Source organism: Puntigrus tetrazona, chromosome 2 (assembly GCF_018831695.1).
Source record: "Puntigrus tetrazona isolate hp1 chromosome 2, ASM1883169v1, whole genome shotgun sequence".
NCBI lineage: Eukaryota > Metazoa > Chordata > Actinopteri > Cypriniformes > Cyprinidae > Puntigrus > Puntigrus tetrazona.
In genome coordinates this window covers 8,974,472-9,002,236 of record NC_056700.1, presented here as the reverse complement: position 1 = coordinate 9,002,236, position 27,765 = coordinate 8,974,472, and the positions used below count along the sequence as shown (strand labels likewise).

The following is a 27,765-nucleotide window of genomic DNA, read 5'->3' as shown; positions in this document are numbered from 1 at the left end:
CATAATTATCAACATCACAGGAAACACTTAAAGCACAGTCACCTATAAATGACAACTCTGGCATAATTCACTCACCCTTGCGCTGTTCCACAGACGAAAGACTTTATTTCTTTTGTAGATCCTCAGCTAAAGAAAATGTTCTGCAGAATACCAGAAACCAGAACATTTTGGTTACCGCTGACTTCCATCATATCTGAAAATAAAAAAAGAATTGAGAGGATGAATAGTTTGACAAAATTTCGGGTGAAGTACCCTCTTAGCCTTTTAACCTGTAATGCACTTCGTTCTTTTAGAAACTTCTCACACCCTGAAAATGGAAAAATGCAAACCCACCCTTGTGTGATCTCATGTTGAACTTGTAATAATTTGCATTTCAACAGATGGCAAACGCATACGATGCAGTATGAGTTTGCTTCTAAAATGAACAACAGCTACTCCCCCTGATTAAAATCAATAGATTTACTTTTTTTTTTTTTTTTTTTTTAACTAAAGCTAACTGCAACCCCCAACACTGCAACCATACATTAAGAACAGTGCATTTTCTTTGATTTTCAATCCAGTAAAAGTGAGCAGGAACTGCAGCCTTCGTGCACACACAAAAGAAGGACAAAACGTACCATGAATGTCCATATGATTCATTCACTGTATTCCAAGTCTTCTGATGCCGTGTGACAGCTTTCAAATCCAGTACACTCAAATCTGCCTTACATATGATAGGCACGGGGATTTGAGGTAAATCTGAATGTTTTGAAAGCTTGAAAGAACTCATTTGGATTTGATCTAAAAGATTTGAAATTATACTGGACTGAACTGCAATTAAATGCTGCTGTTAATTGCAACATTGCATTGAGGTCTTGTACTGATAGCCTCTGGATATCACATTTATCAAAAATATAAATTCAAACTTAAGGTAATTTGCACAAAAAAAAGCTATAAGTAATCATCTGAGTCGATGCTTGTGTGGAATCGCTGCTGCTCGATCTGAACCCTGCTGAAAACACCTGCGAGGAAAGAGACTATACGGTCCTCATCTTCAGTCAACGGAAAACAACATTTAGTTATTTCTGAAAGAGAGCGGAAAGGTCAGTAACCTACAATTAAATAACACTTAACAAAATCGTTTTGCTGTTTATTAAGTAAATGTTAGTTTAAATTATTCATACTGGCTGCTCTGTTGGATGCGTTTAGTAAAATGCATGTAGAGTTTTATTTTTAATCGATCTCCCTCGCATACTATAGAGTTTAACCGCGGTCTAGGTCCGCGGCTCACCAGGTACGTCTGAAAGGTTAACCTGGTTAAGCAGACGTCCAAACGTTCTCACGGCTGAGGGTCCTTTAGGACCCAGCGGAGAGCTCGAGCGCGCGGCTTGAATACGCTTCATTCCCTCAAACTTACATTTGGAGATGATCGCTTTCAGCAGGTTAGTTGTTCTCTCCCGGGCGGGATAGGTAAGCGCTCGCAGCAACTGATTTTAACTGGAGGCTCGGCTGTGATAACTCGCATTCCACGGACTGAGTTTCATTACAGTGACTTTTATTGACAAAGGCTGGAGTTCTCATCAGTAAAGTATGTTGAGCTGGGTGTAGGAGAACCTGTGCGCCGCATCCAGTCAGTTACTGTGGAGTAACGTTTCTGGGACGTAATCTGATCAGTAAAGACCGGATTCATTCACTGGACGGTTTCTGTCTGGAAAACTGTCAAGGTGGGTTATTTTTTTATTTTATTTTTTTGTCGATCGCAAAAAGAGTCTAATCATCATCCATGTGCAGCATTTTCGAAGCAAATCAAATAAGGCAGGTATAAATATTTAACGTTTTGTATAACGTTCCGTTTTTTATACTAGAGACCGTTCAGGTGTTTAATTGGTTATTTCTGACACCTCCAATTTCTCCATCAATCTAATAACGTCTTTGCGCAAACGTGGAACCGTGTTTCCCTCCAAACTACCCAGTTTGGGTTACTTGTGGTCGTTGTGTTTGCCTTCTGTTTTAAAGCAATGCGTATCGCACTTTCATTTTATGATTCGCGTAACTTGACCGCAAGCTCGTATTATTTCATTACCTTTCCCCTCCTCGTGCGCGCGAGCGTTCCAGGTGCGGTTTGGGCAAGACATTGAAGATCAACAGTGTTTTTGTCTCCAGAAGCAGGCGTTTTGTCTGGTGCTTTGTAGTTAAAGACTACCACCCTGTTGCTATTTCTCGTTCACGCTCCAATAATGATTTAGGGTAGAAGCAAAAAGGATTTCTGGTTTGCTGCATCAGGAGAATAAGTTAAAAAAGACCCCTTTATTCTCTAGTTATATCAAAAATGCAGGTGTTTTTGAGAACTCATAAGCTATTGTATTGAAGAACCTTAATGAGACATTTCAATTAATCTTTAAAGAACCATACAGCGAATTTAGCTCCAGAAGCATATACAGCTAATGAAAAGAAAGATCTTTGCTCAGCCTAGCAAAGAACCATTAAAAAAACTTGATTTTTAATAATAAGAGACTGTCTATTAATCATGGATGTCATAACCGTATAGGGCGTTTTATTTAATAAGGGAAGATTACAGATAGATCGCGTTTCAGTCCCTTAATGGCTATTCATTAATTGGCATTTGTTTCCCTCTTAACTGGAGCTCAGCACAGATATGTTACTTCAGTGGAGTTAACTGGAAGGACGTGACTCTTTGTTGGTCTCGGCGAGGTGTATGGGAATGAGAGTAGCACTTTAGACCTCATGTCACTTTGTGTGTGTGTCAGAGCACGCAAACCTTTCAGGAAAGAGGCATTTAATTATGCATGTTCCTCTGGTATGTGACGAATGCGGTCCGATGGGAAGCAAGCGACAGGCTGATTGGCATTACTCATGGAAAGATATATTCTTACGTGTTTGGAAGAACACGATAAGCACTGTTCTTTATTGGCATCTCAGTGAAAACATCTACAGAAACTTGGTTCTTTGCAGTTGAAAAGGTTCTTTAGGTTATTAAATGTCCTTCAGAACGATGATGTTTTTACTGAAAGGTTGTTTTGGGGATCCAAAATGGTTCTTCGTGGCATGGCTGTGAAACCCGCCTTTTCGGGTGCTTTATTTTTAAGAGCGCAGATATGCTCGATTTTTCTTTTTCCTACTGACATCATTAACACCGCAGCAGATGCTAATCTGTCAGTTCAGAAACTGACAGAAAACAAAGCTTCACGACCTTAAAAAAGAATTACAGGGTGCAAAGCTGTTAGAGCTCGTTTCAATTTCAGCACCTGAACAGCTCCGGTCCCAGTGCACACAAAGCTACCGTGTAAAACATGTGGCAGTGTGTGTTTGAGAGGAAGGGAACAGCTCAGCGGGGGTCAAGGGAGAAAGTAGGAATGATCAAGGCATGTCAGAAGCGTTGACACTGTGAGGGACAACAAAGTTAGCGGAAAGATCATTGAATAAATAGAAGTATCCACAGCGGTTTTAGAGGGTACCTGAGAGGCTGTAACCAAGGGCGAGACGCGCACTATGAGTGTCTACGGACTTAAAAATACTTTGGTATGCTTCGGTTGCCTGGGGAGTAAAATACAAGTGGACACAGGGGGGTGTTTTCAGAGGATCTGAGCAAAAAAAAAAAACAGGAGGGATAAAAAAATATCCAAACCACTACACTTTTTTTACGTGAACATATGGGGCACTTGTAAAACATTCATGGTCCCTTTTTGTAGCAAAATCTCTTATTTTTTTTCATCTTAGATATAAGCATCAGTATAAAAATTGTCGCTCTCTGAGCAGCATAAAAATATGAGAATCTTTCAAACTGAGTTTTCCCTCTTTAAGGGATAGGTTGCCCAGAAATGAAAGATTGTCATTTGTTTTTCCTTATCTTTGCAAATTTGCATTATTGCTTATGTGTAATTTTTGTTTGTTGTTTTTTTTTTGTCTGTTCGTTTTTTTTGTTTTTAAAGAATGTAGTCGATCTTTTTGATGATGAAAGAAGATTTTAAGGGAAAAAGGACGGAACATAAAAGTACTTTATAAAACTACACGAAACTTAGTAGTTATTTACTAATAATCTTTTCCTCGACATAACTTCTGATTCATCCTTTTTTGGTCCACAAAAGAAAATTCATATGGCTTTTAAAGTTATAAAAAATGATGAATATGGAAATCTTCCGAGGATTACATGCTGAGGGTAACACTGGGCAACGACCAAAATGGTTACGATCCATATTACATCCCTGTTGAAGATGATATGAAAAAGAGTGTTTTTGCATGTGAATCTCAATACCACGGTGGCGAGGAAGCTGACAGATTTTGGAAAGACCCTCCTTTTATTGTGATGAGCTGGCTCTTCGGCAGTCTCCATTCGTCTGTAGAAAATTCCAGGAAGCTCTCGTCCCTCTGTTATCTCCCTCCGATGTATTAGTTTCCTCTCTAATGCAAGCCTGATAAGCTCACACTTCTCAAATTCCTAGTGTTAAGTGCATGGAAAAAAAGTCTCTCCCATCTCTACTGTAACCCAATCACAGAACTGGGAGTCTGAAGCTTTATCTGGATTAGGAGTGTGATAAAACACTTGTGTGATATCGGACCGCACCTTATCTATCCCTCTATCCATGACTGCCGCATTTAACTTATCGTCTGTTCTTGTGCTTTAGAGAAACCACTATTTCAGTCCTATTACTGACATTTTTTATGAAACCCATGATGCTGACGGCTATACAGTAATGTCTTATTAATCACATCCTGCCCCGTGCCAGGGGCTGAACGTGGTAATTGGCTCCTTGTTAGACGTCAGCATGATTGACAAAGCACATTTAGAGGCTGCTCTGTCTCATCTATCATGGCTCGTCCCCCTATTTGAGGGGGCACGGACCTAATCAAGTCAACCAATCATTCCCCAACATCAAGGATTCCTTATTTTGATGGATATGATGGAGGAGTGCGTTCAGAAACCAGTTTTTTTTCATACTGTATGGCCGCGCGCGCGTTTTCGTTATTGATTTTAAATGATCGATAGTTACCGATACACTGTAAAAAGTGAAAATGTTATGTTAGGACTAGACTAGACCGTGCGTGGAACACAAAGGGGGCATTTAGTAGCATGTTCATGCTGCTCTTTTACGTAGAGTGAAATGGGACAAGGGTCTCTGAACTGTGAAAAAGCACCATAAAAGAAGATCAAGAACAATAACAACACAGATAACAATATTAGCATCCACACCAAATGACGGTAATGTTCCGTTTATTATAAATGTGCATTGCAAATTATGCCATTTGCCACTTTAAATGCTCAAGCTCTTTAAACGGGATGAATTCTAATCAGCTATCAATGTTTTTTTTTAATTCAGCAGCTGGAAAAAAATTGCTCTGCATGCAACTGCAGTGAAATGATTGTGGTCATTAGTACTCTAATAGAATTAGAATAGTTATTATAGCTTTATAGTAGTGCTGTCAAACAAGTAATCATGACTGATCGCATCCAAAATAAGTTTTGTTTTACATATATATATATATATATATATATATATATATATATATATATATATGTATACTGTGTACTGTGTATTTAATTGTGTATATATTTAATTTTTCATATAAATCTTGCATATTTTTCATATGTGTGTGTGTGTACGTGATTTATCAACGTGTCCTATGGCGTGACAGAAAACTGCCGGAAAAAAAATCTTGCGTTACTTGTAACTCTAAGAATGAAGATTAATTTTTCTCATGTTATTTGTTTACAGGTTTTGTTTGTTTTTTTTGTTAACGTCACACCATAGGACAAAATCCATTTGCCAACGATATACTTATTGTGTTTGTATTTATATATTCATAATAAATATACACGGTAAACACTCATATATTATTTAAACAGAAATATTTAATTGATGTTTGATTGCACTTTTTTTTATGTGATCAGGCCTTTACTTACTGTACATGGTATATTTTAAGTGTTCTGAAACCATTTAATAGCTTTTCATAAGGAAAAGGCAGACATTTATTTAAAAAAAACAGTTTGCCTAAATTCCAAACTTCATTAATGTTCATGTATATTACGTAAAAATGCGTTTCATTGTTTCTTATGTGTTGGCAATGATCTCAGTGTACCAAATTTTAATATGTGCATATTTAAAAAAAAAAATAAATAAAGAGAGAAATTTAAAAGCTGTGATAGATGGGATATTTTATGAATACCTATTACCTTCTCTTCAGTTCCTGACACAAAGCTTTTGAATGACTTCAGAAGACTTAAACGCAGCGCTTGAATCGTACAGACCACTTTGATGAAACTTTTATGATGCTTTTTTTGTCACATTTGGAACTTGACAGCCCCTGGTCATGAGGGTGAGTAAATGATGACAGAAATTTCATTTTTAGGTGAACCAGCCCCGACAGCTAGTTCAGCCTGGCCCGACCCTTAACAATGACTTTCATTTGCCATAACCCGCTGTGGCCCGGTAGATTCAGTCATATTAAATGGATCCAATTAAATATTTTTTACTCATATAAAACCGGTTACTTATGTTATCGCGCGAAGCACATTTTGGGCCACCCGACAACATATTTCTTGCAGTGTAGCACTAGTAATAAGGGCATCTGTCTCTGACATTAAAAGGTCTATGAAATCCATTAAGGTCTATGAAATATGAAGTATGCATACCATTTCTATATCAAGAAAAAATATTGGCCGCTTTCCACCACTGCTCGCCTCACGCTAGAACAGAATCCTTGAAATCTCGAATTGCTGAGAGACGTTTGAGGGTTGCGCTGTGGTAAGATGTGCAGACGTACATGGTCTGTTTGTGCCTGCGGGGATGTTTGGCTATTTGTCTTCCGTAATAAGCAGGTATTTTTAGGATATTTCTCTATGAAGTCCATCTCGGCTATAGAAAACACTTGACCTGCACCTCCTCACCTTTTCCAGCGGGCTCCTCGTTATTCGCACAACAACAGTCCTGAGAGCTCCTCCGCTGACACGTTCTTGTTTTTTGTTCTTATCCCCCACAGACTGCAGAAAGCGCACGGGAAACAGCGATGGACAGGCGGATGATCTGCAATGGCCTCCACTAATGGCTTCAAGAAGGAATTAATATCGTTCTTTCACACCGGTGACCCGCATTTACCGCAGCTTTGTCAAAACACGTTCGAGCGCCCCTGCAACACAATCAGACAAAAAGAAACAAATGAGTGAAATTAGAGCAGCCTGAGGAAGCCGAGTCAAAACTGGCACAGATGCCAGGCTTTTTTCCACTATAAAGTTCAGTGTTACCACAGAGGCGGTCTGCCTCATCATCCTCTGCCTTCTTATTATCTATCAGACTCCATTTAATGAGGCATCAGAAGACAGGCGCAAGCATGTACTTACTTCTAGTGTTTGCACTACAGGCCCTGTGGGTGAGTTGGTGTCACGCCACGCAGCATTACCCGGCCTCGTGGGGGCACTACGATGTTTGTAAGTCCCAGGTTTATGCAGAGGACCGCCTGGCCTGGCACTACATGGCCTGCCAGCCTGAGGCCACCGATATGACCAAATACCTGACCGTGTCTCTTGACCCACCCAACATTACCTGCGGAGACCCACCGGAGATGTACTGTGCCCTGGTGAGTTTGATACATTTTTACGAGCTTGATGAGAATCACTTAAGCAGTATACAACAGCACACTACATTGCTTGTGTTGGGTCGATAGAATTCTTGATTCTGATTGGACAACCGTGGCGTCCAAGCAGACAACATATTTGCATATTGTGACGGGCGACAATTTACATAACTTTGCTAGATAGGTATAGCTCATGAAGAACAAACAGAAATCTGCACACCAAACAAATTCAATGTTCAAGATCAACAGAAAAATGTTTTTATTTCACTGAACGTTAATATAAAGTGCTCCTCTATTGTCACTTTATATGATACTCTTCAGTAAAAAAAACATTTTAAAGGTGAATCTCTTTAGTTAGTTTTTTTTTGCATGCAAAAGTTCGAACCCATCTTTTGCTGAACTTTTTTCCCCCCTTTTCAAATCTCATATCGCATCAGAAAGGCATTATGTTCAATAAAAATTAAGGAAATAAACAAAGAGGTTAAGTTAGGGTTAAGTTAAGTTATAGGTGTAGAGCTGGCTTTATTGTCCCAAATTAGTAACATCTATTTAATAATTAGTCATTTAAACTCAATATGTTATTATTATGTACTGTTTTTTAATGTACTACAATACCGAAGTGAAGATGATTGCCATTATTTCCAATTAATTGTACAAATAGCAGAAAATCTTGCTATTTGAATGTAGTGTAAATAGAATTAATAGCTATTTCGTTTAGTGTGCAGGTTTTGCAGCATCTAATTGCTATATAGAGTTCGTATTAATAGCAAAATAAGTGTAAATGCTATTCAGTGTAAAACAGTTCAACTGTTTTCAACATTGACAATGTTTTTTTTTAGCTTCAAATCAGCATATTAGATTAGATTTTTTCTTTGTTTTTGTTTTGTTTTGTTTTTTACTGTATTAATATTCCACAATATAATTGTTTTATTTATTTTTGATCAAATATGCAGCTCTGGTGATCATAAGGGGCTTCTTTTAAAAATATTTAAAACTCCTAAATCTACATCAGATAACAGTAAAACCTTAACTGAATACTTGGCAAAATAAACCTAGGGGTAGCATCAAAAAATGTACATCTTTTTTTTTTTTCTTTCTTTCTTTCTTTCTTTTTAATGAAAGTGGCACACATAGGAGGCAAGGTCATAAAATGTTCTTTAAATATTAATCTATTCCATACTGAATTCACAACATACTCAGATTTCATTTCACAGATGGTCAGCAGTGTTGCAGCAAGGTGTTAATGTGCTAGCATGATAAGTACACTTAATACCAACATGCTGAATTATCGACCTTGCGTAAGATAATACTAATAAAATGGTACTACTAAAAATGTGCATACATTGTTTATTCGTTCCATTATTAGTATTATTATTATTTTCTTGGACACAAACACCTTTACGGTTTGTGACATTTACAGTGAACTATAGACCAGCAAATCAAGAGAAAGTACGAGAGACTCTTGGCATGTAGAGTGACAGATCACCTGATATAAGTGAAATGTGAATTATTTAACATGTTTGAAGGTAATGTATTTTATTCATGAGGGGCTTTATTTAGAGTGCATCCAAGAAATAGTGTCAAGCAGTGATAAAACGTAAGAAATATGAAAAGCAGTAAATGGGTCTTCGGTCGCTATGCACGCTACAGGAGATGCTGGGGCAATTTGTCACAGAGCTGCATCTCACTTCAGTTACAAGACTGTGCATTTTGCGTGTTAATTTCAATCGACTTGTTAATTAGAATAGTTATTTAAAATATTCTACCATGATGTTGGGGTATCAACAAGAATACTCTAACGTCATCATATTTTTAGTGGTTGGGTCAGGTAAAGTTTGACCGAAAGCAATTTTGTTATTTTTCATAAACGTCTGGTTGGGGCAAGTTGTTGTGTGTTTTCCAGTATGTGTTGCAATTTTATGATTTATATTTGATATTAATTATAAATGTAATCAAAAATATTTGAATCATTTGTTTCATGATTCATAATTGCCTATAACATATAGCGTGAACCTATATGTGTGACGTGTATGGGAAATTTACCCTACACAAAACTGACTCAAATTGAACTAAACCTACCCTGACAAATATCCACTGGATTAAAATAGACTGGTTGTCGCATTACTACACAACACGTTTCCTCTGCCACATCGTTATGGTCAAAATAAATAGTCATTTTTTGTCATTTCTTTCTGTAATTCTTCTCGGGATAACAAAGCGGTTTCTTTTTGTCCAATATACCTGTCCGCTGTGTGCACCTTCGCATTAGGTAAATTACAGGCAGATATAGCCTGTTGTAAAATATTGGCAGGTTTTTATTACAGTAATCTGACAACAAACTGACAGTCGGTTTAATGGACGTCAGCATTAGAGTGCTTCGGGTCACTCTAACCTACGTGAGGTCAGCATCATTTGAGGTAACAAGCCGGTCACGGAGGTCCATGCAGATCTCGTAGCCGGTGAAGCAATGAGAGCTGATTTTTCTATTCCATCGTGCCTTGGGGGAAGTGAGGTTGGGGAAACAGGGGTGTCATGTAACAGCAATGAGAAGTTATGTGTTAAGTGCAGTGCTCAAGGGCACAATAGCAATGCTCAGTGGTTGCTGGTACAGAACACAGAGTATCTTGTTACTCAGCAATATTTTCTCTTGATGCCTCATTAGGCTTTTTATAGTGGGAGGCGAGTGCAATATTTCTGATATAATTACACAGTTAAACTAATTTACTAACTCCACACCATGGCTTCTATCCATTAAAAGATTCAATCAGTTGTGTTTGCTAAGAAGCTTAAACTTCCTGGCATGATCAAATATGATAAAGGGAAAAGGAACAGCAGATGGTTAATTTAAGATGCTATCAAATTTTTATGAGTAACCCCCCTAATGTGAGATAGAAGAACACAGATGACTGGTGTAAAGTAAACAAGGAAATAAAGCACTGCTGTGGGCCCCATCCCAACATGCTCAACAGTTCACCTTGCGTGGAACATAATTCAATGAACACACACACACACACACACACACACACGTTGGTGCATCTATAAGGACTTTCCGTATACACAGCGGTTTTTATACTGAGCTAATGATGTTTTTTATCCCTAAATATAACAAAGAAAACTTTACATGAAATAATTCAATACAATAGCACCTATTTGACAGCTGCATGAAACCTGATCTCATGAGGGTTTATAAATAGATTGATAAAAACAAAAACTTGTGGTATAGATATGAAAAAATGGACTTTGGAGTGTTTATGATATGCAGTGGGTGGGATTAGTGCTGTGGGGTAGATGCGTGTCATACGCACACAAAAACTGTGTTTTGTATGCATGCCAAACACGTGTGTCCATTTTTTGTTCTCGTTTTTATTTGGAGTACTATTTATAGACATTTTCATGAGATCGGGCTGGAAACCTGAATAAATACGTAACAGGATATTTAGTGTGTGTGTGTGTTAAAAAGCAAGACTGTATTTAATAAGCTAAATGTTATTCATTTTTAATAACTTTAAATATGTGTCGAGTTCTCTTTTTACTTGCACGAGATGAAGACTTGTCATTTAGATAAACTTGCCTATGGTTTTATTCTGTACGCCATGAGACATATTAAAATTCACTTTTACACAATGTCCAAAGTTATTTTAATATATTTTAGTCATAGAAGAACATTTTTATCTAGATGGTTCCATAAAGAACCTTTAACATCTAAAGTACCTTTCTGTTTCACAGAAGGTTCTTTGTGGCAAAAGGCGGTTCTTCAGATTATAAAAGGGTAAGTAAGAGATGGAATATATCTTTGTGGAGCCAAAAATGGCACGTGAGGAACCTTTTAAGCGTTTTAAGAGTGTAAGTCCAAGATGATTTTCATGTCAGTCAGCATGTCAAAAAGCAAATTTAAACGACTGCACCTTTAAATTTAGATTAAAACCCAATTAAGCGTTGCGTTATGACACATAGACATTGTTACGAGAAAAGTTTTTCCTTAAAATTACCCACCAGTAGAATCTTCTGTCTATAAGTGAATAACAGGGTATATTTAAAATACACCGTATAATTTAATGTTTCTCGAATATTAAGTATGTCTGTGGGGAAATCTGACTCAAACTTATCTTATTGAAGTTACTGTTTTCCTGAAGATGTCTTAGATTTCAGAAAAGTCTGCCCACAGGTAGATTCATGACAGGAATTTTAAGCAGCTAGCGGTGCAAGACTTGAAACATGTTCCTGGGGAGAGAGATTGTTTGAAATAATCTAAGCTAAAAACACAAAAGGCATCTCATGAACCCAGCCAGCAGTTATATTCCAGTGTGGATCAGTAGTATTGTCTCTAATAACACTAAAGAGAAGGGAAACTTTCATGGCCATTGCATACTGCATTTGCATAATCAGTATTCTGCATCAAAAATAAATGTGAAAACCTTGTACTTGCCTAGCCATCCTTAATATTTGTATTAACGTAATATAAGCCATTTATATAAATTCTGATGGAATTACGATTAACAGTAATTGTTTTTCGCTATAAATTATTCATTCATATTTTTACAGACTGTTTATAAAATCCATAAATTAGATAGTATTTTACAATAAAATGTACTCACCCTCGGGCTATCCAGGATGTAGATGAGTTTGCTTCCTCATCAGAACAATTTTGGAGAAATATAGCATTACACTGCGGTAAATGGGTGCCATCAGAATGTGCTCAAACTTCCCATAAAAACATAATAAAAATCCACATGGCTCCTACATTAAACCAGCACCCCCCAATGGATGCATCAATTAACTGTATAGATCTATAATTGTCTTAAAACACATTATTTTGGGGGGTGCAATAGAGAGCTATCTGCTTGTTTTTAAAGGAAAAAAAAAGATTATTAAAATGTTATTGTAATGTTCGTAAGTGACCTAATGTATATGTGTTGTGATAATACAATTTTCATATTGCTGTGTCTATTCCTATAATAAACATATACTTATTATTTATCATTTAGCTTTACGAAATTGAAAAAATAAATAAATCATACTACATGGTTGGGTCAAAGATGACTAAAATGTAAACGAGTGCATAAGTTATTCCACTAACTGGTTAGCGCACACACACACACACACACACACACACACACATATATATATATATTAAAATTCATTTACGTATTTATGTATGTGTATATATATATATATATATATATATATGTATATGTGTGTGTGTGTGTATGTATATATATATATATATATATATATATATATATATATATATATATATATACATACATATACACAATTATTAACATATATTTATTTTCATTTATTTATTTATTTTAGAAGCTGCATTAAATGAAGCTCGGTTTGAAGTCTGAAAGCATTCTCTCGATTTAAATGGCCATGATGCTGCTGGTCATCATGTCCTTAAAAAAAGTGACATTGGACACTGTTATTACAAAGAGAAAACAAACAGTCATTGTTGGTCTAATTTGCGCACCCTAAATATTACCTCACTCTATACGAAGCTCGAGCATGAGGACAATATGACCTGTGGTTCCACAATAGCAATGAATCTGTTGCGTTTTATGATCTATCACCTCTTTCACTCATTTATCACCTACACAGAGGTGGGAGTCTGGGCTGCACACACACATAGCAGAAGATGGAGTGTACGGGACAGCTTTTTTGCAGCAGGGAGTTAACCCTGATATTATTTTTAGCTGCAGCAACAAGGGAATGTGTCCAAAAACATGTAGATGAGCCTTTTCTCCTCTAGTTCTCTCTCACCTTACATCTTCAGCTTGTTTGCAACATCAACAAAAATACAGCATAAAACACAAAACAATGCAAAGTTCTCTCCCTCTGTCCATTTTTTGTACCGCGCAAACAGACATTCAGAACGAACTGTTAGGGATGATAATTTGATATCGAGGCTTCACAACATAATTTCGCCCACAAAGCTAGATTGTGCTATTAATAATCCGGTTTTAGCATAACACATTAATCTTGTTAATTAAAACAAAATGTTCAATTACTCTACATCTATTCTAATTGTTTTGGGGAGGGGCCACGAGTACAAGGATGTTCTTGCAAGATTTTAAAGATCAATTATGACTACTAAAGTGGGACAAGCAAAGCACCTAAGAGACGCTGGTACTTTTGAAGTCCAGAGAATATTAAATCATTTCAAAGAATGCTGAAAAATCTCCAAGGAAAGACTTGGCATTATAAATAAAACTTAATTGCTTTTTCATCAAATTCTGATATCTCGTTCTATTTAAGGTATTAGCGGTTAGAAGTATATGACATAATTCCTGGTATTTGGATGCTAAATGCCACTATGTTGAGTAAATGGATCACACATGCCGCATTTGTTCCAATGCTGTTTAAGTTTTTTTCTTCTGCTGAAACAGAAAAGAACATATTTTAAAGAACGTGAATGCAGTCACTGACAGTATTTTTTTTAATTCATTTAATTTTTTTTCAATGACTAACGTCAAATGTTTGATTACTAAGATTCTTCAAAATATATTTTTTAGATTTAACAGAAGAAATCATTTTAAACAACTAAGTGAGGGCAAATTATGGCCTTATGACTTTCTTATTTCAAACAAATGCCATCTGACTTATAATAAAAAAAATAATCTTTCAAGCTTTATAATAGCAGTCAGTATGTTTCCGTCACCCTGGGTTTTCTGCACATTTTGAAGCATCTCATCAGAAAATAAAGCGTTAGAAGATAATAGGCAGACAGTCTACTAATAATACTCTAAAGACTGCTAGTTGACATGAAGTTGCAAAGTTACTTACTGTTATTAAAATGTCTAAAGTGGACTATAAAAAAAAGTGTTATACAAAGCAAGTGAGGAAATGCCTGTTACACTGCTCATTCATTGGAAGTATTTTTTTATGTAGTGAAATTATTATATTCAATAGTTTCTTCTACTTTACGTAGGGATGTATAGTGCCAGTTTTTTCACAAAGTGATGATTTAGAGAGTATAGAGGGGGAAAAAATGGAAGTCAGCAATGTGTGTGTTTAATATAACAAATAAATTCAGGTTTGAATCAATAGTTTGTGTATACCGTGCATTTAAAGGAGTAGCTTATCCAAAAATCAAACATTTAATTTTGCTAAAAGTCTACGTCTTCCAATATTTAGATGAGTTTGTTTCCTCATCAGAATTGAGTTTTTTTTTTTATCATTATTATTTTTAGCTGTTTATCATTACATCACTTGCTACCGATGGATCTTCTGCAGTCCAAACATCTGATAAAAACACGAGAATCATCTAAAAGTAATCCAAAGAGGCTTCAATCCGTCAGTTAGGTAAATGAAAGTTATTTGTCCAAAACCTGTTCCAATGATGAAACAAGCTACGTCTTGGATGGCTCTGCACGACAAACACTAAGACCACCTATTAGTCCATCTGTAAGAAATTACAGTGGAATACAAATTCTAATCTGAATTTGCTTCAGAGTGGTCCAGACTCCTTTAGCTTCGAGCTTTAGAGCTGATGAGCATTTGTAGCACAATGGACAGCAGCGCTCTGAGTCACTAGATTACTATAATTCTTCTGAACTCTGACCTGCTCTCACAGAATGCATGAAAGTGAACAGAGGTGCCAGATTACCACGAGGTCCCCGAGCAGCTTAAACAAGGAAACGAGGATGAGCGTGCGGCTTAGAGCTGCTCTGAGATCATCTGAATATTGACAGGCTTTATGGCGGAATTGTCTTTGTTTGGCAATGATAAGCAGAGCTATTTATAGAGCCTCTTGTTTGGTGGTTCAATTGTCAGTCACTGAATTTAGTATAAAAACACTCTACGGACAATGACAACATGACGAGCCCCGACAAGGTGGCGTTTGGTTTGAGAACCTCACTCATGCGACTTTCAATAAGGGGCGAACAATTTCATGCTCAACAAGGCCACAAAGGCAATTTCCTGTCAGAACTGTTCTTACGTGCAGTTTTTCTGTAAGCCATATCGTACCTTCTCTCGGTCTGTATGTGGACGAGGATAAAATACCATTGTGCATACGACTTTGAAGCATCCAGACGTTTCGGTGAATGTACAAAGATAACGAGATAAATAATGCAGAGATGTATAAACAAGACCCGGCGGTTTCCAGGACCAGTAATCCCACTGTGGATGTGCCGAGAATGAGAAAGAGATGCGAAACACCAAAACCACAAAAACCCTGTTATGACAGCAAACAATAAATAAATGAATACATTTTGCATATAAAATATAAATATTATTATTTAATATCATGATTTCCACGTTGTTAATAAAAAAAAATAGCAGTAAGGAAAATAATAATTAATTGAAAGTGATTAATATCTCAGGCATATTTGCTCGTTTAAAATACCAAATTCTGTGACATTTGAATGAGGTTAAATACAAGTTCATGCATGTATGCACATATAAATATGAATGATCGTATTTTTGTTATTTTTTTAATGAATAATCCACAGATTTCTGTTATTTAAAAAGCCAAAAATGTATGTGTTGGGAAAACTAAAAAAGTTGAAGGCAACCAGCTTTAGGACATTTGTATTTAGTTTATACATCAAAAAATGTTGAGAAAATGTAAAAAGTTTCCTAAAAAACTAAACTCAAAAATCTAAAGCTGATTGCCTTTAAGGATACTCAACCCCAGCCCAAATAAAACGTCATTAGTCACTTACCCCCATATTTAATATCACTTATAACCCATAAAATCTCCATCTTCAGAAGACAGTTTAAGGTATTTCAGATCAAAATGTTGAGGCTTGTGACCGTCCCATTGACCATCCCGCTGTCTGTAAAAAAATCAAAGCGTAAATACATGTAGAACATGAATGCTGCTGACACAGAAGAGCATATGCTATGTGCGTCCAGCGGTTGCTATGGTGACATCGCTTTTTATTTTGAATCTTTATTTTTGTTTTCTTTCTGTACAAAACGTATCATGGGTATATAAAGTATTAAAGTACTGAACAACTAATGGCAGATGGAGTATTCTAATGATGTCTCTCATACTGTTCTTGACAATGACAGTTACATTTTTTTGGCAATCATTGAGATCACAAGCTTCCTGGTTTTCATTCACAACATCTTAAATGTTTTCCGTAGACAAACAAAGCTTTTGCGAGTTTGGAACAACATGGGGGTAAAATGATTAACGAACAATATTTTCATTTTGGGGCGGGGTAAGCCTTTAAACTTTTATGTTTTCTCAACTATCAATCTATTAGAGATATCGTATATGGCAATAAACTATATGCATGTTACTGTATAAACTACGGCTGTTGATTTTATTTCACCGCACGCTATACATTACTTTCTTTTGGTGTTTAGAGAAAACCAACCAGACATAAATTACCAGGAATCAACTTGCCTTATCAGTCTCATTTTCCCCAAAAAGTCAAGATGAAGCCAAGATCCAGCAAATAAATTAATGAAACTAAGGGCTTTTGGCAATCCAGAGCAAACTGTCTGCCAGCAACGCGCTCCAGACGGCAAGGGATTCCTTTCAGAGTCTGGCCTGCTGGCTGGCGCTGTGAATTTCCCATCCTCCTTCTGATCTGAGCGGCTTGGCAGTCTTTGAGCAAGAGCCTCATGAGCATGTGTCAGACCTGCATCCGAAGAGAGCGAGTGCTGGACTGAAGGCTTGTTCGGGATCACAGGGGTCACAGATGCCGAAAGCCTCTTCACTCAGACAAATACAAAAGCGCTGAAGCAGTCGAGACGCATTTTTGGACAGTTTCTGGAGAGCTGCTTTATGAGTAATGTATTTCATAAAATGCCACGGTCGTAAACACCGAAAGCACTTCATGTGGCGTGTGGGGACAACAGTTGCTTTAATGACCTGAGACTTTTCTTTAGTACTAGTGTCATTCTTCAACTGTCCCGTGTGGATTTGACGGCCTGAGGTGTCGCTGGGCCTGAGAAACCTGTGTGAGGAAAGAACTCTGTCCTGTGTAGGTTTGGCAGTGAAGGTAGAGTGGCCAGCAGACACTCTTTTACAATGCATTATGTAGTTGAATATTGAATATTTTATTCAGGGGCGCTCGCATAAGTTTTTCAGTCTGGTTCCCATGAGAGAACCTGGAGATTTGATTTGCTCACACACTGCACATATGTGGACCATAAAATATAACATATAATCACGATTTTTTAACAATAATAGTAATAATACCAAAAAATATATGTATATAATTGTCAATAATTGTCAATTTTTTTTTTGGCAAGTTGCTGGTAAGTAAGAATGTGCTCTGCCTATGTGTTTCAGTGCTGCCAAGTGAAGCACATCAATATGAAATGCTGCAGTGTTGTGTTTTGCTCTGAAACCATCAGTGCATTGACTAGATTTATGTTTTCAGTTTTCAGGAAATCTTATACAGTATTACTGATAGTGATCTGAACTTATTTACCAAGCACATTTTTTTATTTGGGTCGTGCATAGACAGCTGTGCACCACTCGTGTGTATTCCTCATTACTGAAACTTATGTCAGACTTATAATGGATGGAGTTGGCTTTGCTATTGCCGTAATGCATTTATAGTTACACATTTTAAAATATTTATTGGATTATAGTCAGCCTACTGTCTACTGTTACATTTTAACCCACATGTACCTATAACCCACAAGCAGTCTTTCTTCAGGACAGATGTTTTATAAATATACTATGTGACTAATCACCCTGAAGCTGCTGGAAAATTACATCAGCATTGAAAAAAATTATATACTGATATCGATCTTGTCTTAGTAGGGCAGTGTTGAGTTCTTCCCCCAGTAAAAGAAGCAATACCTCAATCAATGGTCGAGAAACTTTACTTTCACCTCAAATAGCCAACCCTTTTCTATTTATTGATGTATTTATTTTTACTTTCTTTTTTTTTAATCACGTATTTGTTTTGCCGCACTTGTCTGCTAGACTTTAATTATAAGTGTATTTAATTTTTTCCCTAGTTTTTCCCTAGTCTAAAGGACGTGTTGAAATTACCATTGTCATATTTGGCAGCAACAGATGTAGTACTTACAGAATAGGTTGAAAATAACTCTGAATATTCCTTTGGGCAACAATACAAGGTGGTGACAGGTTTGCAATTTGTAGTATTAATTGGCAGCTAAAAAAGGATTCTTCCTAAATCTCTTAGTAGCTTCACCTGCCATAATCATGTGGAAACACCTTGTGCATGTGATGTGTAAAACAGCCTGTTATTTTGATAGATTTGTTAAAATCCTGATCATTATGGGGAACTTCTTCAAATAAATGTGGGGTTTTTCCCAAAAGCATCAACCAACAATAATCACAAGTTCCAATAAAATCAAGTTACAGCTTCACAAAGTTGTTTGCTAGAACTACAGTTCTCAGCCTATGCTTGGAAACATAATTTCTAGCCAAAAGAAGTTACATAGTACACTCATTCCATACGTATACGAATGTCATTCTAGGTTTTTTTGTTACGTTTGTAGATATTAAAGAATTAAAGAGAATTTGAAGCCAGTACCGCAAGGGAACCTGCAAATCTGCCTATTCCCTATTTGCAAATAATCTGACGTTAATTTAAACTTAATGAATTAGCAGAAGTTATCACACCACCACCTGACTGATATCATTAACAACAGTTTAAGCGTGAATATGCAACGTGGATGTGTGACCAAAAGCCCTAAGGGAAACAGCTGTCTAGCTAGTTAGTTTCTTCAACCATGCATCGTACCATCGTAATTAAGCGGTTAGTTACATCATAGTTCGAGGAATGCACCTATATAGAAATGTTTCTATATTTTATATTTCTCATGCATTTTTCCTTGCCTAAGTATTCCTGACTAGTTGTTTTGTTTCTAGACTAACTGATATTTTCCGACGGATCTGGCATCCGGGGCTGGATTCTAAATATTATCTGCCGTGGAGACCCGATCTATCAACATGGTTTGAAATGTGAGATCTTTGCTCAAGGAGAGACCAGTATTAATTATTCTGAAGCTGCATGAAAAATATCATCACAATGCTTATTGGTTGATGACACCAGGATAAGATTGAAAATAAATCGGTGGACCACTTCTAGTGGCGAATAACCCCACTTCACAGATTCAAGAGTTTTATTTCTAATTTCTACACTGAAAATGAGCATCAAAATTTGATCACTCCCATTTCAAAAGTAGTAGCATTTGGCTATGACTTTCTGATACACGCTACTCTGAAAACAAGCATTACAGTTTGATCACTCCCATTATATATTTATGCCAAAAAAATTGCACTCAGCTAATGGAGAAAGATGCAAAAATGAAGCAGATGGTGTATTTAAAGAATATGATGGCATTGGAGAACAAGGCCAGACATGCCAAACCTTGGGATATGCAGTCAAAGAGGTTCTAAGGGACCTCTGACAGCACTTGGTGTGGTGTAAGGACTTAATATTAATCAGAATGAGTCACAATGCTTAAACTCATCTTCAGTTTCTCCACTAGAGCTGAGCTGATTTGAGCAACAGCTCATTAATCATGCTATGAAATTTCTATGACTAACCCTACAGTAAAGTGGCAATCAAGAATACATGAATAGTCGGATGGTTAATCAGTTGAGTCTGTCGTATAATTCTTTTCATAAGTGTGACATATTTAAATTATTAGCGAGGGTCACTTGTTTTACAGAAACTACCTCTGTATTGTTGTATGCGAAACAGAGAGCTTAGAGCTGTTATGATTCAGAGCTGCATTTGTGTTACACAATGAAATAACAAAGAGGCGAAAGGGGAGTAAAGCGTCAGGAGGGCAGATGTCAAAGTTCAAGGAGCGGAAACATAACAGCTTTGTTGTGGTATGGGTGAACAACAGTGGTGATGGGTTCAAAGTTCACTGGCTTGCTGGCAACCCTGCCATGTGTCACACATGAACTTCAAGGACATTTTATGCATGAACCAGGAGAAAGCGTAGAAAAGATATTATAATGATATATTCATGGCAACAGCAATGAGGCATAATATCCATCACTTGCATGCATTATGCACAAATAAAGAAGCAATGCCTCCGTAGTAAGGCCATTTCCAGCACAGGGTTATTATATATATATATATTTTTTTAATTATTATTTTTACATAGATAGACAGAGATATATACATACACATTCATATTCATACCCCAAGTATTCATACCTCATTTTTGTTCACATTTTGTCAAGTTGCTTAAATACACCATAACTACACAGCAAGAAAATACAAATTTTTAATATCTTTGCAAATCTATAAAAATAAATAAATAAAATGATTTAGTTGCATAAGTATTCATACCCTTTTCATAACTAAATATTTAGCTGAAGCATCTTAAAAGTGTCAAGTCGTTTTTGTTTCATGCGACATGCTGTGCTCATCAGCAATTTCACATTTATCTGCCGCGCTTCTCCTCACATTTTCACCTCTCAAGCTCTGTCAGGTTGGATGGGGGCAGATGCACATGTTCAGGTTTCTCCAAAAATATTTGATTGGGTTCAATCCGAGACTGTGGCTGGGCCACCCAAGGACATTCACAGAGTTGCCATACTCTTGCTGTGTGTTTAGGGTCAATGTCCTTTTGGAAGGTTTGTTTCTCACAGTCTGAACGTCCTTTAGGTGCTGTTTTGCACATTCCAAGTATGTTTCGCGTGTACTTAGAGGGGTCCCCTATCCCCTGAGAAGGGGACTGAGTCTTGCCAAACCACCATAAAGCCGAAATTGATGAAGTGTTGCAGTGTTGTTTGTCCTTCTGTAGATTTCTACAGAAGGACAAACCGTACATCAAAAAACCTGTATAATACACTCACACACATTATTTTCGAAATTATGATGGTTTTTTTATGTGGCAAGGTTTCATCCAGACAATTTGGGGCCCACAAAACAAAAACCATCTTGAGATTAAAGCCATTATTACGCAACAAGAAAAGTTCAAGTTCAAAATCAAGAAACAAACCTCATCAGATTTCAAGAAAAACAGTCAAAATATAATGTTGAGAATAAACTGATTTAGAGAACAAAAAACATTACAGTAAAAGTTACATTTAAAGGAAAAAGTAAAATAAAATGCTGCGAATAAATTCATGTCATGTTCAGTTTATCTTGAATTATACTGTACCTACTGGTGTAGGTCATAAAGATTGTAAATTCAAAAAATTACAGATTTAATAAAGACCCATTCCTGGTCATTGTCATCTATCAATGATGCATTATCCATGCTGTACTCAGTTTCCTCCTGTAAATACTATAGCATCACACGTGTGAACAAAGGCGGAAGTGGTTGTTATTTATCATATTTTTCATTTCTGTTATCGCGGATCACGATTACACTTTGCAAATTACGGGAAATCCCAAGAAATGTACATATAGACCAACTGAGACAATAATGTATTGGAACAAACACAGAAATAAAAGTAGAATAAATAACGACATGGTGTTTCCAAAATGGAGAGAGCTTCGCAAAACTGGACTCGGTCTGGACAGAGACTCCGTTCTTGTGTGTGTTTTAATAGACGTGTAAGCAAATATATAGTATTTACTGTGCAAGTAATAGTCATGTACAGGGGATTAGTTGATTAAATAGATATGAATGAGCTGTTGCTCATAACTTAACATCAATCTTGTTTGTAGTGTTGTGTTTCACTGCCAACACTGCCCCCTAGTGGTCGGTAGCACTTCCGTTGCGTTATGGCTTTGTTGCATTGTGTTGTGAGCTTATGTTTGCTTTTTTTATTTAAATTTTTTGCGCACTACTGGGCCGCCGTAGATAACACTATCGGGTAGGTTTAGGGTTGAGATCATAAAATTTTTGCAATATTTGAATGTCATACAAACACCTACATGCCTAGCCTTATCAGCATAACAAAACCGTGCCGGTTTCATGTATTAAATCTGCGTTTTAGAGCCGCTCACTGCGAAACTGCAGCGAAACGCACAATAAGGCGAGTAAAAATAGGGTGAAATGGATTTTCGGATTTTTAACTGGGTTAAGTAGTCAACCCAACCCAAATCCATGTGCTGTTAAACATGAGAGACAACAAGGGGACAAGCAGAGTGAAGTGGTGGGAAGAACTGTTGATTGAATTCTGACAGCTTGGTGTATCTGGTCTCTTCCACCCCCTCTGGATAATGAAGTGGTGTTACGTTTACCCCAGCTGGACGAAGCCCCATGGGATAGATAATGAGGCCAGTTGTTAATTAATGTGAAGTTCTCCTGGTCTCTGTATGCTCTGTGAATCCCAATTAGTCTAAAGCTTAACAACATGTTGCACTTGATTTTTTTTTTTTAGTTCACTTCAAAGCCCAGGCTCCTTCTGCTGTTTTCAGAGTCCCTGCTTTCTCTGAGTCTTCATACAAAAGGGCACACTGCATGGCATGGAGGAAAGACAGCGATGTATACAGTTCTGCTTAGATACAACCCCAGCTTCTATAACCCGCATGTCAAATTATTATAATAACACCATGTCCTAACTAGACGAGACAATTCATGTATCTGTCTGCACTAAATTTCAAAATGCTGCACGATTTAACAACCACGACCAACCAGAACAGAGTGTGGAAGAGTTAGTTATAATTAGTACAATGTCTAAAGTGGATTGCCAAAATAAAGTGTGACCAAAAAATGTATAAATAAATGAATCTATATTTTTTTAAAACATACTGTACACTGCTGTACAAAGGTTTTCATTTCTTTAATTAATAGAAAGTTAGGTAGCACTTTATTTTAAGTTGTCCATAATACGGAATAATTATCTAGTAAGTTCTTACTAGTAGCGGTGGTACTTGTGTAAACTAAAATGTGATTATGGAAAAGATTGTACTTACAGTTTGTAATTATGTAGCTGTAATAGGCTGCTACTGTTACACATTTCTACACAGCTACTTACTGTGTAACCAAAAGATTGTTGCATATGTCTTTAAATACATGTAATACCTTTCTGATTACATTAAAATTACAGAATATAACACAGGCATAAGATACTTAAAGTGTCTCAAAATTGTACTTAAGTGTAAGTAGCTGTGTAACAGACTCTGTCTGTAACGTGTGTAACACTAGCTGCCTGTTACATCTACATAATTACAAACTGCAATTACAGGCTGATCCATAACTTAGTTACTCTATAAGTACATTTTATTTCATGTAAGTACAATGGCTACTAATTAGGTAATTACTCTGTATTTAGACACCTTAAAATAAAGTGTTACTAAAAGTTAGAACCTAATTTTATGCTACATCGTTATTGCCACTTTTGATCAATTTATTACATTCTTGCTAAATAAGACTATTCATTTTTGAAATTTTGAATTGTACGGTATATAACAGCAGCAGGACTGTTAAAACCCACATTGTGTTTCCTTTATGACCCAATGCCACAGATATTTAACACACAGAGATCTTGTGGGGTTTTACTTGGCCCGGATCTTATCATAATGCTTTCATTTTACGGCCAATGAAGTGATTTCCAGATATCCAATTGGCAATCTGTCAGGCCCACGCCACAGATCTTATTCTGCAGCGTGTGCAGGTCTCGCTGGCTGCAGTTCACCACCGCTTTGCTTCATTTCTCCCATGGTCAGTGGGGTAAGTCCTGCGCTGCAGTAAAGCACCTCGATGACTATGGACCATTAAAGTGCTATTGAGTTTCTGTCAAATCGCCAGCACCTACAATCTCTCACTGTCCCTGCTCTCAGCCCTCTCCATTATCAGGCCCCTCCAGCCAGCATGGCTCAACATCACCATAGACATAGCTAAGACTGCCATACCTTGACAGAGTCAGCATTAGTTTCAGCCATCGAAACCTAGCTTTAAGGTCTGTGTGAGGCAGGATGTGATGTATCCTCGTGATTCTGGGCGAACCCATAACCCTTCATCAATATAAGCCTTAGCAATTCTGTTCCTCTGGGAGATATTGGGGACTCAATCTCATAGTTGCTTGTGAAGACCCTTGTAGTAATTGAAACGAGGCTCTGCGTCATGAAACAGATGAGTGAATCCTTCCTATAGCAGTGGGGAAGGCCTTTTTTGAAGAGCAGATAAGGAAGAAATCATTGGTTTCAGCAAGGGAGTGATGTGAAGAAGTCTGACACATAACGGGGATCTGGGGGGGTCAAGGTTTGACTGGTTAGTAAGATGCAGTTACCCCTGCTGGTAGATAATAGAACTACACCATCTGATTTTAAAATCTTTCCCCATTGGGGAAAACTGCCTGGTTGGGGGCTATTTATTCTGACTAAACATATATTTTGCATGCAACATATATACAGTACATACAGCAGATAAGAATAGTTACAGAAAAGTTTATCCCAAAAAATAAATGAAGTTGGCCGAAAAAGAGTGCAGGCCATACTAGATGCTGATGTTGAGTTTGTTCCTTCATCAGAAAACATTTGGAGAAATTAAGCATTACATCACTTGCTCAACTTGAAAATTAACAGGTTTTTGTGATATTAATAGTTATTCATATTGATATAAATGATTTTATTTCATAATTATTTCAGTTAACTAGTTTATTAATGGAAATATTATTTAGTTTATTTATTAGTGGAAAGTTTATTAATGGAAATAGTTTATTAATGGAAAATTACTTACCATTTCTGACTATAACCAAACTTATAACATGACAAAAATTCCATAATTAAAGAAACTGAATTGTAAGTAAAATAGTAACACTCTTGCTTTGTAAACTCCATAAGGAGCATATCACGTGTTTGTCTAGAAAGAAAACAAGACATATTAATAAAGACGAGTAATAAGACATGACGTTAAAGTCAGACTTCCTCAGGCATTCCCTTGAAGTCTAAACAGTGAATAACACAATCTCCATAATCTGATTTTTCATTAAAAGGCCTTTTCTTTCTCTTTATGTGAAACACTGAAACTGCAGGGTCACAGAAAACTCGGTCTAGGTTGCAGGTAGTGATTCGGTGCATGGGAGAAATGGAACATTTAGAGGCTTTAGTGTGTGAACTGGAGTGCGGTTTTCAAACATTTGTTACATCAGCTGATTTGTGGGGCAGCTTGGACCTATTCATCAGGCCCAGCTGTCACCGGGCAATCAATTTATGTTCCTCATCCACATACTCTGTCCCAGACCACATCAACAGAGGCTCTGCCTGTCAGTCTCCCAGCCTTCATGTCTATCACATCTGTTGTTACTGTTTTTTCACTGCACTAACTTTATATGATGCATCATTATTAGACAAAAACTTTTGCAGTAATCATTCTAATATGCTGATTTGTTTTTTAAGATATATGTGCCATCAATGCATAGTGTGTATATATATATATATATATATATATATATATATATATATATATATATATATATATATATATTTTTTTTTTTTTGACATTCAGTTAGTCACGTAAAACGGTTTATTTTCGTTGTTGTGTTGTTGTGTTCAGTGTTATCGAAAATGATCTCAACAAATAATTAAAAACGTGGTTGTGATATTTTGTACCATACATTCATCCGACAATTCTGTACCGCAATTCATTTTAAGCTTGAAATTTACAACCTGTTTTTTCTGCTCTGGGTCAGTTAGGGTAATAACACTGAACGCTTTCACTGGAGCATAGCACACAAATACTCAATTAACACAGGCTCGTATGATGAACGCCCTAACATCCTAGTTCAAACCGTTGGCCCTCTCACAGAGACACAATATTGGATTGCCCCTTTGGCTTTATGAGGCAGGACCTCATTAGCGACCAGTCTAACATGACCTTTATGTTGAAGTGTCTGTGATGCACACTTCTATGGCGGTAGTCTAATCAACAGGGATTAATAGAGAGCAGCTTTGGAAATTACTGCTGTGGTCCAGCGCCGCTGATGGAGATGTCAGCTATTCTAATGAGACCACTGCACTGTCTTCCCCCTCTAACAAAGACCATACTTGGAATGGGATATAATCTACATCGATTTTTCAATGGCTACCTTCCACACTGGTCACTCTATCCCCAAGTGTTAAGAGAGAGAGAGAGAGAGAGTATTGATCGTGATAAGGCAGCTGCTTTTGGTCAGGGAGCCACTGCAGGAGAATCCAGTGGAAGGTCTGAACCTTTTTGTCACATTAAGCCACACAGTTTTGTCTATATCAGGGTATGTGAGTGTTGTAATGTGGTGGAGGAAGAAATCGATGAAAGTGTGTGTGCAGGTGGTAATTCCTCTTCCTTATACATGCACACAAAGGAGACTCATCATTTAGTAACATGTAGAAAATGACTCTTATCTTCCTCGGATTGTTCTGAAATCCATACGTATTTTCTATGGGATAATAGTGAATTTAAGAACCTACTCCATTTCATGAGTTACTGTAACTTTAATTCAATTTACCGCAGCCAAGAGGAAGATAAACTGTTTAATTTAATAAACCAGTTAACTGGATTCAATAAAAGAGAACTTACTCAGTAACAATTCTGAGAAATTAAGCAGGTACTGGCATTCTGGGAGATAAAAGTCTGGGAGATCTTTCATCCTGGTCCATAAATCAGCTTAATAAAAATAAGTTCAATATACATTTCTATTCACCTTTTTTTATTTAGATGTAAGCAATTTCTCGTAAGACTTCCAATTAATAAGCCCCTATAACTAAAAGAATAACAAAGTTCAGGAAAACTTATTATTATATTGCTGTTATAAACAATACTGTTTGGGTTATAACCTAGCTTGTTTATGATTGCAATAATAAATAAAATAGTGTGATATCACATACCAGTTTGCAACATCAAGCAACATATCAGACAGCTAAATTAACTGGAAGTGCCTGACACCTGAAAACTTGCACATTCCAGTTAAAAGTGGTTGTTAGGAATAAAGCAGAAAGAGACATTTTGAACCGGACTATTTGTTTTTCTGTTGCGTTTGCTACCACATTTCAGTTTTAGAAAAACAATTGTGAATCACGTACCATTATGCCGGAAGTAAGAAAAGGAATATGACATTTTCACACACTTTTTAGTTTTTTTTCCATGTAATATTTATGTTTTTGTATAGCGAGATTTGTGTAAAGATTCTTTAAAAAATTATATTTTGTACTGTGGAAACCAGTATATGGGTTTGGAGTGACATGAATAGCAGTAAATGAATTTTCCTTTAAATATATGTTTATTCTGCCTGACTAAACACTGAGTGAAACAGTCTTTGCTCAGCACAGCATCTAAGATCCAATCTCCCTGTGAACATTCCTGGACTAAACAAACAAGGGAAATGCGCTGTGATCCAACAACGCAGAGTAGATAATT

At 36.7% G+C, this 27,765-nt stretch overlaps 1 protein-coding gene across 2 annotated transcripts in view; it reads left to right on the top strand.

Moving 5' to 3' along the window:
- The first annotated feature begins 975 nt into the window (after positions 1-975).
- Positions 976-27,765, top strand: part of LOC122356610 (netrin-G1) — a 56,854-nt gene continuing 30,064 nt past the window's right edge. The window contains exons 1-2 of one of the 2 annotated variants that reach the window (XM_043255533.1): positions 976-1,082; positions 6,976-7,569. In XM_043255533.1, coding sequence (XP_043111468.1) covers positions 7,297-7,569 — 273 coding nt within the window. In that variant the 5' untranslated portion in view covers positions 976-1,082; positions 6,976-7,296. Of the gene's footprint in view, positions 1,083-1,415; positions 1,704-6,975; positions 7,570-27,765 lie in introns of those variants that run through there. The other variant, XM_043255523.1, reaches the window with a different exon arrangement.